General features: G+C 48.6%; 1 protein-coding gene across 2 annotated transcripts in view; it reads left to right on the forward strand.

The window, feature by feature from the left end:
• LOC133347230 (interferon-induced GTP-binding protein Mx-like) overlaps window positions 1–13,491 on the forward strand; it is an 81,488-nt gene extending 67,997 nt beyond the window's left edge. Inside the window, exons 2-14 of one of the 2 annotated variants that reach the window (XM_061559329.1) lie at window positions 2,636–2,848; window positions 3,208–3,351; window positions 4,162–4,316; window positions 5,283–5,421; window positions 5,733–5,931; window positions 6,865–6,946; window positions 7,328–7,450; window positions 7,914–8,058; window positions 8,663–8,821; window positions 9,400–9,476; window positions 10,016–10,108; window positions 12,066–12,251; window positions 12,905–13,491. In XM_061559329.1, coding sequence (XP_061415313.1) covers window positions 2,636–2,848; window positions 3,208–3,351; window positions 4,162–4,316; window positions 5,283–5,421; window positions 5,733–5,931; window positions 6,865–6,946; window positions 7,328–7,450; window positions 7,914–8,058; window positions 8,663–8,821; window positions 9,400–9,476; window positions 10,016–10,108; window positions 12,066–12,251; window positions 12,905–13,129 — 1,940 coding nt within the window. In that variant the 3' untranslated portion in view covers window positions 13,130–13,491. Of the gene's footprint in view, window positions 1–2,634; window positions 2,849–3,207; window positions 3,352–4,161; window positions 4,317–5,282; window positions 5,422–5,732; window positions 5,932–6,864; window positions 6,947–7,327; window positions 7,451–7,913; window positions 8,059–8,662; window positions 8,822–9,399; window positions 9,477–10,015; window positions 10,109–12,065; window positions 12,252–12,904 lie in introns of both variants that reach the window. The other variant, XM_061559327.1, reaches the window with a different exon arrangement.
• The last annotated feature ends 16 nt before the right edge of the window (window positions 13,492–13,507 follow it).

Below are 13,507 nucleotides of genomic sequence, written 5' to 3' on the forward strand. Positions count from 1 at the left end.
CTTGACACCGCTGGTACCAGTCATCGGCAAGTCCACTCAGCTCCACGTCCTCCTGTACCACATCACTCCATCTCTTTTCTAGCCCGTGCCGCGCCCGTTTAGCCCCCTCTATCCGGCCGAACAAAAGCTGTTTAGGCAAGCGGTGGCTGGGCATGTGGGCTACATGACCCAGCCAATGCAGCCTTGCCTGCCGGAGGAGCTCACCGATGGAACTTTGATTTAAAGCTTTCGTGACTGCAGGGATTCATCTTCTTGGTTCTTTCGGTATTGTCACGTAGAAGGGAAGTAATACAATAATAAAAATAAGACATAATAAAATAATTCTCATGACGTTTCGGCCACAACGCAAGCAGCCGTCCTCAGATGAAAACCAGGTCTGTCGAGGCGACAGCGTCTGAATGAAACAGCACCATGCTTGGAACATATATTTAAGCTGGGTTGGAATGGGGGGGAAAGGGCGCCTTGACAAAAGAATTTGCATATCAAGAGGAATATTTATGGAAAATGCAGGTATGTGAATAGTACTACTTATGCCCGTGCATTATGCAGGATTAGCAGCATCAAAGGGAGGGGATATGGGAAATGCAGGTATGTGATTAGTACTACTTATGCCCGTGCATTATGCAGGATTAACAGCATCAAAGGGAGGGGATAGGGATAGCATTAATAAAGGGAAGGAGTGTTAAGAGTATGTAGCTGCAGTAACTAAAACCACCACGTAAGCAACTAAAGTATAAACTACATAGTATCATCAGTATACTAAATATACTCTACAATAAGCTGAGTTACTAACAGTAAGTAATACATTACAATTCTACGTCGTAAAAAATATAATATGCTTCCATCTAAACTTTATTTTCTTACATCACATGAGTCTACACCGTACTATATACTGCCATAGACAAACCCAACATTAAATTATATACTATATTGCTATAAACCTTATACATTTTAATATTACACTATGTATTATTCTACCCACCCTAATGTATATCACACTGCTGTATATTCACTATACAATTACGATACTATATATTACTTTGTACATTGTATTAAGCATATAAATGTTATACTATTTGTTATTATACATTGAGACAATTTCAACCGAGAAGATGGATTCTGGCTTAGCAATCATTGGAAGGACTAATACACCATTTCGGATCCTAAGTGATTGTGTTCACGTTTATGGTGACTTTCAGACCGCGTTCCACTCACTATGATATTGACTTAATATTGACTTAATATTTGTGGCAAATTTTTGAACTTTTAACCGTTGTATTAAGGGAAACGAGAGAAAAGTAATTATATATGTCTCGTGGCGCCTACTGCCTGTATTGTGTGTGGGGGGGGGGGGGGCTTTTGGAGTGGTGGTACGACCTTAAATCTGGTTAGCCACGATCGTGAGCAGAGGGTCAGGGACTCCGAAAGCACGAAGAACAAGCCAGAGCCCAGGCCTACTGATGGTATCATAGGCCTTGACCAGGTCAATAAAGCAGAGATGTAGGTCTTGTTGGAATTCCCTACACCTCTGCTGTAGCTGACGGACAGAAAATATGGCATCTGAGCAGGACCGCCCTTTCCTGAAACCGCATTGGGGCTCCGCAAGCCTTTCCACAGCGTGGCTAGCAAGGATATGTTGAATAATCCTTGCCAGGACCTTTCCCGGCACACTGAGGAGTGAGATGCCCCTGTAGTTGTTACAGTCTGTGCGTTCCCCCTTCTTAAAGAGGGGGACCACCATGGCATCCTTCCAATCCTGCGGATCCCGTCCAGTGGTCCAGACTGTTGTTATGATGTCATGTAGGGCAGTTTGTGCACAAACGCCACTCTCCCTCAGCATTTCGCTTGGGAGATCATCTCTGCCCAGTACCTTTCCTGGTCTCAGACTCTGGATCGCCTTCAGTACTTCATCAACAGATGGCACCTCAGCCAGCCACTCACAGGGGGTGACTTCTTCTTCCAATATTTGAGGCACCACTTTGTGCCACGATGTTTTCCTGGCTGAGGGATTTCCCCTCCCCACAGGACCTCACAGAAATGCTCAGCAAATCTGCAAACCTGTTCCTGGGGGTCGGAGATTGGATCACCGTTTTTTACCATAATGATGTTAATAGGTGTGGCGCTGCAGGTAACTTTTTTGATGGAGTTAAATAGGGATTTGTGATCGCGGGGCACTGAGGCAGACTCCATCTCCTCAGCAACCCGCGACCACCAACCATCGTTGCAGCGCCTCACGGCTCTCCGAACCTCCGAGCGAAGGCTGCGGTAAGCCTCCTCATTCTCTGACGTGGGATGCTGTAGACGATTAGAGTGGGCCTGTCGCTTTTTCTCAACCATCCACACACATACATACACACACACACAAACACCCCAGGCGGGTTGCTGTGACTAATTTAACTCGTGGAGGATCGCTCTGCTGAACAAATAGTTCCACGGTTCGGTTCACGAGTGCGAGTTCGTATATCCAGGTCGATGTAAAAATAAACTCTTGGAAGCCGGTTCACGAGTGTGGATGTTCATAAGTCGGGTGTTCGTAAGTAGAGGACAGCCTGTACTGTTTTGTATTAACATCATTAGTATTATGATTTCAAAGTTGAAACGATCATGTTCATTTCCTGCACACTTTCATTTGCAGGCAACTCGTCGTGCTCAGCCCCCCAGGGTGCGTCTCTGGTTCACTCTTTTGACCGAAAGGTTCGTCCCTACATCGACCTGATCGACCAGCTGCGCTATCTGGGCGTGGACCAGGACGTGGGCCTCCCCGCTGTGGCCGTCATCGGGGACCAAAGCTCGGGCAAGAGCTCTGTGCTGGAGGCTCTGTCTGGGGTGCAGCTTCCACGTGGCAGTGGTGAGCGAAAAGACATCGCAACACCCCAATATAGGACCACAGAGCTTGGGCAATTGTTGGCATTTCTTCTGGTTGCCTTCCCGCTTGTCTGTAGGTCTTTGCGCTTCTGCACGCAATCTGGGCATGTTAGAACTCTACAGCGTTTTGAGATTCAATTTGCATGAATGCTGCTATAGCCAAGTAAAATGATTACTAACAGTGCCAGACTTTGACATCGTTGCCTTTTGTCAGATCCTCGCACCTAATTTTAAAAACCGCTCACAATTTCTCACGTTCTGGCTTTAGGTCTTCCCCGACTCTCCTCCACCCTGCACACGTGTCCCACGGATCACAACCTCCTCCTCTGTCTCTGCGTGCAGGCATCGTGACGCGCTGCCCGCTCGCCCTGAAGCTGAAGCGCGCACCGGGCCCCTGGGTTGGACGCATCAAGTACCGCGTGCAGGGCCGCACCGTCAACACGAAGCTCGACTCTCCAGAAAGTGTGGGCGACGCCGTCCTGCAGGGTACGGCGCCGTGGGTCGTGACACAACGAGTCCGTGAAATATGGAAGGATCATGCAATGCATGACCATCGTCTATCCAGTGGAAAGGAATGCCACATGATGGGTTGGAGCAATGGGATCAGTCTGGCGTGGCATCGAGCATGGATTCGAAATCTCTATTATATCTATCGATTTTTGTTCCGTAATTTATTATATGGGCAAGGCCGTGCCCAATGTAACCTTAATTGGGGATGACACACCCAGTTTACATTTCCCTAATGTGCCCCTCAATATTTCAAGGACTCGTCATATTTCTGTAGAGCGCCCTGCACTCCTCCACACCCACACGTAAATAAACATTTAAGAAATGCAAAAATAATGCTCATAGCATCTCGAATGTGCATTGCTGTCTGATCAGACTGCATTCATGAAGTGGTTGAACTCAAGGTTTTTTGTTCTTGTGTTTGTCGGGTAGAGGATTCTGTGTGACAGACCCCCGCTCCCGTAGTAGGGGGCGGATGATCGCTGCCATGTATATCGCAATCGAGTCGTTTGAGAGTACCGGTCATTTCCTCACTGTGGCAATATTGGACCGTGGCGCCAGCACATAATGGGCTACTCTACTTTGAATGATGTCACAGGATCTTTAACGTACACCGACGTGTATATTTATGGTTAATACATCCGCGGTATTAGCAGGCGGTATTTTTTACTCCATGTATTTAATGCACAATGATAGACTCATAATAAAACAAATAAAACGCGATTGCATCTACATCTTCTTCTTCCTGCTCTCAGGCTTAATTTTGACAACGTCCCTTGTTTCTCACAGCCCAGTCAGAGTTGACAGGGGATGATCTGGGCGTGAGCAAGACCCTCATCGAGCTCGAGGTGACCTCTAATAGTGTTCCCGATCTCACCCTCATCGACCTGCCCGGGATCGCCCGCGTAGCCCTTGCTGGCCAAGCCGTCGACATTGAGACTCAGGCATGTGCTCACCACACCAATGCTCACCACCTTGTTGAACGTAGCGGAGCGTACATTCCGGAACCCGCTCGTAATGGACACATGGCACCACTAATATTGCACAACTCAAGCCAAACCAACAAAATGTAATCATTGTGTAGGGCTTGTTTACCCAGGAAAGCCTCACTGAGTCCGAATACTCTTTTTCAGGAGGATCCTACCAAGTTTTTACAGGAGGGAGTGACGATTGCTGCGTGTGTTTCCCAAAGTAACGTGAGGAGGCCAGGTGGATAAGAGGTCAGGGCATGGAACTGGCATCGATAAGATGATGAGTTCGAATCCAGCCAGCCACTTGGGATTAAAACCGGATTCTCAAGTTTAGGGAGTTGACTGTCTCAGCCTAGTCATCAATAACAATACACGAAAAAATAAATTTTCTCATTTGATTTAGCCCTTAATTTGGCTATATTTCATCTCTGAGAATGTGAATATTGGTTTGACTGCCATGCGACCATAGTCGCCCCAACATGGCAGAGTGGGTGGGAAAGTGCTGCCCCTAATGTGTCACCCAGATATCGCTTGCGAGCCGCTCGCTCTACCACTGAGCCACCTGGACGTTTACACAAATTGTCGCGGGATGGCATTGGAATGGTGGCTTCACCTCCACACGTTACCACGGAGACCATCAGGGTCTGTTTGATAACTACTGCAGCAGGGTATGTCCAACATAGCGTGCTGCACGCAAGGCACATTAACCTCAGGAAAGACCCAAGGCCAGATGGTGGGAGACCATCAGGGCAGATCTTGGAGGTCGCGCGTCCACAGTGCAGTGGCTGCGGAAAGTAGTGGAGGAGAGAAAACGTTGGCGAGGTGCGGTGGTGGCATCGGTGGCTTTGGCCATGATGACCTCTTGACGTTTATCTTGACCGTTCGGCGACAATGTAATCTTGACTACATCAGCTTGTTTGACTCTGCCTTCTCCTTTAGATAAAGGACCTGATTCGTGACCACATCGGCCGGCAGGAGACCATCAATCTGGTGGTGATCCCCTGCAATGTGGACATTGCTACAACTGAGGCGCTTAAGATGGCTCAGGCTGTGGACCCCACTGGCGAACGTACCCTTGGTAACGACAACAGTCCTCGGCGCACCACAAACTGCCTTGCAAATTATTTCTCCAATTGGAAAACTTGGCGGAACCTTCCTGAAAAATTATTGCGTACTTAGTGAGGCTCAACTGAGTAACGAAGTGTAATAATAATGGACACATGGACGGTCTGCCTGGTTTTCCTGCCGTTAGCAGTTTCCATTCTGCTTTTAGACGCGCTCTTTATTAAGCAAGCGTGGACGTTTTTCACGTGAATAATGCACCAGTGCCCGGGGCGCAAGTGGCGCGTCGTTCCTACTTATTTCAGAATGGCAACTTTTCCACCCTAGGGGTCCTCACCAAGCCGGACCTGATGGATGAGGGAACCGAGCGCAACGCTCTGCGTATCCTGCAGAACCAGGTGTTCCCGCTGCGCAAGGGCTACGTGCTGGTCAAGTGCCGGAGCCAGCGCGACGTGGAGGCAGAGCAGACGCTGGCCGAGGCGTCGCGTGTAGAAGCTGCCTTCTTCAAAAAGCACCCCGTCTTCTGGTGCGTGCTCAGTGCCTGCACCCGCCTCCAGCCCACATCTTCTCGGGCCGTGATTGTGGCCTATTTCTGTTTTTAACCCAAGGTGTCAAATTTATTTTTTGTAAGCAGGCGAGCACTCAAGGCTACCCGGATGAGTCTCATTTTAACGAGTCACCTGGGTCACCCATATAGCAAAAGTGATTGCCGTGTAATAAATCGCAACGATGAAGCAAATAGAAACGGGAGCATAGATCGCTGAGTGGCATTTAGAGCAACAACAACCACATGACAGTCGACATTTTAAAACACCACAAGCATAAATCGATATGAAATAAAATAACTGCCCCGTTACGAATGTTGGCTCTGACAAATGATGTTACGAAAAAAATCCACGATAAATATTAATTTACAGAAATATCAAAATGGATATAGGGTGATTGTTGCAGTAATCTATAAACGGGTAAGGGGATACATGCACATGAAATTTCAAGTGATGAGTTCAGTCTGGTGTGATTCAATAAAGACAACAGCATTGTAAACACATTTTGACAACAATCTTTCCACCAACAGTAAATCCCCGTTTAACGCGTGGCGCTCACACTGTGCGTTTTCACTTTAACGCGTTTTTTCTTTAATGGAACGTTTTTTGTCTTTACTTGCACCGCTCCCACTATAACGGGAGCTTAGCGCGTGACGGACTACTTTTCTGAGCGGCGTGGGTGTTCGCAGCATTTTTCGGTGATGCTGGCAGCTGGTACTTTGCGTGCCTTCCTCTTCCTCAGCCTTTGTTCCACCGTCTTTGTGTGCGTAGGGTCGTCTCACTCCCTTATCTTTTCCACTCTCCACATCTCTCACACTGCGGGTGGAATGCTGTGAAGTATGATGCGTAGTTGACTTTGACCGATGATATCTGCGATTGACCCTTGCTGCACTGTGGTGTCTCTGTCCCGTTAGCCACGTGCACAACGGTGGGAAGATGACCACCACCACCGTTTTGGCTGCCAAGCTCACCGAGGAACTTGTGGACAACATCAAGGTGGGCGGCGGCAGGGTGGCGACGCAGTGGTAACGCTTGTGCCTCGCAGCAAGAAGGGGGCCTGGGTATGATTCCCGACTCGGGCGCCTTTCTGCGTGGAGTTTGTATTGTTCTCCCAGTGTTCTGCACGGTTTCCTCCAGGTTTTCTGGTTTGCTCCCATAGCTAGAAAATAACGCACAACAACCCAGTGATAAAGAATAACCCATAAATAATTGCAAATATATCACTACACGTAGCAATGTCAACCCCTGCTACAAAAACTTGGCAGGACCCTCCTGGGAAACATTGTTGAGGTTTTTTCTGGGCAAACAAGTTTAACAACAAAGTACAACGTACAAACTGATATCTGTTCCCTCGCCGTGAATGATGTCGTGTCGCAGCGCACGCTGCCAAAACTGCGGAAGGAGCTGGCGGAAAAGCTGCGTGAAGCACGCGCCGAGCTGGAGAAACAGGGCGAGTCCATCCCGGATGACGCTCGAGCGAAGCAGCTGTTCATCAACGCGGTGCGTGCACACGACGAGCAGAAAAGTGCGTTGCCGCTAGGGCCGCTCTTCTATTTGTTGTCTTAATATTTTTTTGAAAATCAATGGCGACCATTTCTTTGAGGCACAGGGCCCCCCCCCGCACACGGTCAGTAATATTTCTTTCATCATGCATAGTCAACGAAGCACCGTTGCGCCAAACGTGTGACCTCTTTCGACAGCATTCTCATAAACGGCTCTTGCTGCCGTACATAGCAGCGGTGCTGAACTCATCGGCTGTGCGCGGCTCCTCGTTGCAGGCGACTGCCAGGAGTAAGCGTCATCCGTTCTTCACCGCAGACGCAGCTCGCGTCCTGGGCCTGGTCACGGTGTCTTCCCCCTGTAGCGCTGTACTGGAGGCGGTTCAGGCATCGTCAGTTTGCACCGCTGGTCCATGTCACCGCCCCCAATGTCTCGCGTGTGTGTGCTTGCTGTGTGTTCACAGCGCGTGATGAGATACAATGAGGACGTGCGAGGACTCGCCCGGGGAGAGCCCAGCCGTAATCTTCCACGCAACATGATGCTGTACACGCTCGCGCGAGAGCACTTCCGCACGTGGCTCAAGGATCTGAAGACAGCCGAGGAAGCGTGTAAGATTATCGCTACTGCAATGGTTGTGTTCACATGCTGTGAATTTTTTTTTATTTTGCATTTTTCTGGAAGAGTTATTTGTGTAAAACAGCTTACAGCTGAATATTACTTATCTGCATCAACAAATAATATGAAGTCACGTGGAATCGAGTGGACCTCACTTTTGTTGGCCCAAAGACACATACGCAGCAAACGACATGGGAAAAATTCAAGTAAGGGGTAACAAAATTCAAAATTTTTCCATTAAAATAAAAAACCTGAAGTTATACTTCATCAGAAACTCATCCCTAGTATTTACTGGTGCGAATTTTTGTCTGAAATTATTGAATCTGTGAACTTAATGGGGTATTGTATTGGTCTACAGTCTACACCAAAGCTTACCAACTCTTTTGAACTCACTGTCAATGTCAACCCTCACATAATTTCTACGGACTACCGTGCACCAATAATCTATTTTTTTTATAAATTTCAATTACTCCAAATCGTAGTAACTGCCCGCTTATCATGCCTTTGTGGACAAGCAGTGATCTGCGGACCATAGGTTGGAAACCACTTCTGTAATTGTTCAATCCGACGTGCTGGTTGTGTGCTCATTTCTCGCAGGGCTGGAAGAGCTGGATGTTTTGATTCGGGAGTACATGGATAATCGCTGGGGGCGAGAGCTGCCGGGGTTCGTGAGCTACCACGCCTTTGAGAACCTCGCTCGAGTTCATCTGCAACGCTTGGAGCAACCGGCCCTCGACATGCTCGCTGTCACCTGTGGTACGTGCCGCAGCGTCGATAGTCACAATGTCGAGAGAGAGTGTGATGTGTTATTATTATATTTTGTCTTTCCCCTTGTTTATTTACTGTGAAATGTCTCCGCTATACTTTTTTTTCCGCCAAGTTGTCACAGTAAGGGGTAACAATTGCTCGTGTTTTCGGAATTAAGTCATTTGCGTGTGAATAAAATAAAAATGGGCACAGTTTTTAAGTTGACACCGACGCAAAGTGGGGAGCAGTGGTGTAGCGGTTCGCGCGGTGTGACCCGAGTTCGATTCTCGATCACAGGCAACACCGGTGACGATTATCTGAACCGGTCCTGGGCCTACTCTAGGTCGACTCAGCCTCAAATGAGTACCTGGTGTGGTGTGCAAACATCGCCACTGGGGAGACAAAGGCGGTCGGTCGTGCTGCTGGCCACCCACCCCCTCGTGTGCCATTCCGGCCTTCATAGGTGCTCGCTAACAGCACTTGCCCAAACAGTCTGTTAAGGCTATAGGGGGATATGTCTTGGTGGGTTTGCGTGAGCAGTGCTTAACGAGTGTGCGCATGTGTGTGGGTTTGCGTGAGTGGTGCAGGGAGCGTGCAGGATGTGTGCATGCGACTCGCCGATGACGTGTTCCAATTCCTTCCCGAGTTTAACCGTCTCGTCAAGGTGACCCTTTATTTAACTACTTTCTTACGATGTCCTTCGAGCTCAACAGCAAAATCTTTCAATCCTGTGTTTGATTCAATTCCATTGCATGTGTTTAACAATGAAAATTATCAGTTCCACACTTGGCCCGAGGTTCCCCCATCCCCCACCACCCCTCCCCTCCATCTCCCACTGCCCTCCCCGATATCCCCCACTACCTCTCCCAAAAACCCCCCAAACATCTCCATATCATCCCTCATTGCCCCATAAACCATGTATTCAGAAAAAAACCCTCAACATTTGTCAATAACACTGTGTCCTTTAAAGGAAAAATATACAATCGATGACATTTCAAGCAATGGCCCTTCTTCACAGCACATACATGAAAATATTTTACGTGTCGTAATCACCGTCAACGCTGGACGATTTCCGTCCACTCGGTATCACCGTTGACCCAATTAAACCCAGGTCAGCTTGACGAATATTCTCGTCGCTAATTTCACTGATTGAACGAACGCCGACTTGTGTGTTTTTGCACGCTCACCCTTGCCTGGAGGCAGGCAAAGGTGGGAGCACAGGTGCAAGGCCAGGAGCAGAGAGCAAGTGTCCTGATTGTCACCCTCTTCCGCATGGAGAGCATGGTCTACACGCAGGTGCCCGCCACGCGCACCGCGCGCCACTCGGCACACGCGCGGCGCAACTCGTAACACCAACTCTGCCAAATACGTACAGTGAGGGAAAAAAGTATTTGATCCCCTGCTGATTTTGTACGTTTGCCCACTGACAAAGAAATGATCAGTCTATAATTTTAATGGTAGGTTTTTTTGAACAGTGAGAGACAGAATAACAACAACAAAATCCAGAAAAACGCATGTCAAAAATGTTATAAATTGATTTGCATTTTAATGAGGGAAATAAGTATTTGTTCTAATAAACCTACCATTAAAATTATAGACTGATCATTTCTTTGTCAGTGGGCAAACGTACAAAATCAGCAGGGGATCAAATACTTTTTCCCCTCACTGTATGTGTAGGAGCATGGTTGGGCACTGTGTACATTTCCCATTCATCCTTACCTGTAGTAGCAGACATGTGTCAAAAGGGGGTGGTATACTGAATGGGTAAGATGAGTCGGCCCGTTGGGCAAATAGGGCTCCTCAGACCCCAAGAGAGGGGCTGGGGGGTATTCCAGAGCCCCCTAGAGAGTTCCAAAAGGAACGCGTGGCTAGGGGCAGAGAGACCCTCTAACGGGTATAAAAGCCGGACCTCTGGATGGGTCCGGCAGTCATCGTCAAGCTGAAGACCTGCTTAGGCTAGGACCCTGGGAACCCTTGGACCCAACGTCCTTCTAAGGGCCGGGACTGAGTGCACCAGTGGTCGGACTCTGGGAACCCCCGGGAACCCGACGTCCGACCAAAGGGCAGGGACTGAGTGGGCCAGTGGTCGGGACCCGAGGACCTTGGCTGGGTTGTGTCAGCTAGCCTCCCCTAGGACCCCTTAGCTGGAGGGCTGGGAGTACGTAGCCCCAGTTGATAGGGCACACTAGCCCGGAGGTTATACCTCCCCAGGTATCAGGTGGAGGGGCCGCTTCCCCTCTGTTACTGTTGTTATTGGAATAAACGTGTTGCCTCTACAAGCTGTCTCTACTCTGCTTGAACGCACTACATCTGTAAGAGCCATCGTGTAGGGACACATTGGTGCTATGCGAGGGCACAGAGACACCCCCCCGAGATGAGTAGGAAAAGAAAAGGTGGCGGGAACATCCATGAGAAATAGCTTCATAGCTCATCGGATTCTTCCAGGATAAATAAAGATTCCGATTCTGAACGAAGCCGGGAAGAAAAAGGCAGGGGATTATCTTGAGGACCGGAGAAGAGATTTGGGATGATGCCCTGACTGGTGAGCATTTTAAATTTCGTTGTACTGGTGACAATGACAATGAACGATCTATCTATCTATCGAAAGAGAGAGGCCAAGGAACAGTTTTTGTAGAGAGCGCGGAAATGAGAGGAGCTTGCTGGAAGGTTCCAGAAAGATCGTGGGGGGTGGATAAGGAGGGGGGGGAGATATAAACAGGGGACTATGTGACGTGTTTCCGGGGCTCCCGAAGGGAAAAGCTTCTTGTGAGGTGTGAATGTGTTGCAGTGTGTGGGGCTTAAATAAATCCCTTTCCCGAATATCGCCTCGTGTGGACTCGCTTTCACAGACACAGTGCATGGCCCAAAGCGGGAATTGGTACCAACGAAAGTAGCAAATCTTTATTCGTACTCGATTTACGTATACGGCCAATAAGAGTGGTTTACACAAGAACACACTCATTTCAGCCGAGGTCTATCAAAACTGTGGCATACTGTAATAAAGATCAACACACCACCATATGATCTTTATGGCCTTACCCCGGGGTACCAAATAATACAAAATGGCCGAGGCAATTAAATATTTTGTTTCTAGGACACTTTTTTCCAGGGGTGTACTTCACTCCGACTGGGGTACCAATCTCTATGGCAGTTATATAAAAAATATATATTCCGCTACCTATAGTATATACATTACAGCAGTGTTGGTTACTTATTGGACTGTGTGTTGCTACGACTGTCTTTGCATGTGTAGGATATGCTCTATCAGAATAACCTAAGAGAAGAGCACAAGCATGATCTTGAAGTCAATGGAGATACTCAAATTTCCTCCAATTCCCACAAGTATCCCAACACGTATAAGGGCAAAAGTCTACTTGATGTGGGCGGCCTGGACGAGGATCTGCATGTGATGAACAAACATCTGCGCTCATATTTCAAGGTACGTTAAACACATGCAGACAGGTTCGTGCCCATACACATGCACATCCCCAGAAAGAAAAGATCCCCCCTATAATCTGTAATAGACTGTTGGGGCAAGTGCTGTTAGCGAGCACCTAAATAAGGCCACAGCAGCATACGAGGGGGTGGGTGGCCAGCAACCACGCCCGGCCGCATTTGTTTCCCCAGTGGCAATGTTTACACACCGCACCAGGTACTCATTTGAGGCTGAGTCGACCTAGGGGAGGCCCAGCACTAGTTCATATAATCGTCACTGGTGTTGGCCGTGAGCAGGAATTGGACTCAGGCCACCAAGTTCGTAGCGCAGTGCGCCATCCGCTACACACACATACACACATACACATGTATATAAAATATACACACGTGCACAAAGGCTTGTCAGGACCCCCCTGAAAAAGAGTCTTGGGACTACTCAATGAGGCTCTCCTGGGTAAACAGGTGTAGTAGTGATCATTGTGTTTAGTTTGTTGTCCTTCCCCAAACCTCCGAGTAGCACAATTGGCAACGCATGGTGCAATAGAAGTCCAACATGCATACGTCCACAATACTAAAACAATCAAGTGGAAAAGAACTCTGCTTCGGCCCACGAAAAACTCGATCCGATCGGGCGTGCGATCCCCCCGCGTGCCGCAGATCGCGCTGACGCGGCTCATGGACATGGTGCCCATGGCGGTGCGCTTCAACATGCTGGACGAGCTGGTGGTGGCGCTGGGCGTGGAGCTCACGGCGCTCGCGCAGGAGGGCAACCTCGCCGAGCTGCTGTGCGAGGATGAGGACACAATGGAGAAGCGGCGCATGGTGATGGAGCGCGTGGAGCGCTTGCGCAAGGCGTGCTCCACCATCGAGAACGCGCTGTGAGGCGCGCGGTGGCTCGCACGCTCACCGGTGGACAGTCGACTTCCCCCATCGCTGTTCCTTCTGTTGCTGCGCTGGCCAAATGATCAAACGCATTGGAACATCGACAGGCCGATGCGCACATCCCCTTCATAGATGGAAAATTAAAGACATGCCTCAGTCGTGTGATAGTGGTCATAGAGTAAGCCACTGTTGCCTGTGCTCCTTCCATATGCAAAAATAGAATAGACTCAATTATTACAGAGTTTCATAATCCTGATTATTAAGTTTGAATAGCGTCAGATTCCTGATTATTATAGACATGTATGCAGTAAAAGTATTGACCAATAGTTCATTGGAACGTGTTTACTCGTAAGCGTTTTAATGTTTAAATCAAGGTTT

Source organism: Lethenteron reissneri, chromosome 25, assembly GCF_015708825.2.
Source record: "Lethenteron reissneri isolate LAM-NWPU_2019-01 chromosome 25, ASM1570882v1, whole genome shotgun sequence".
NCBI lineage: Eukaryota > Metazoa > Chordata > Hyperoartia > Petromyzontiformes > Petromyzontidae > Lethenteron > Lethenteron reissneri.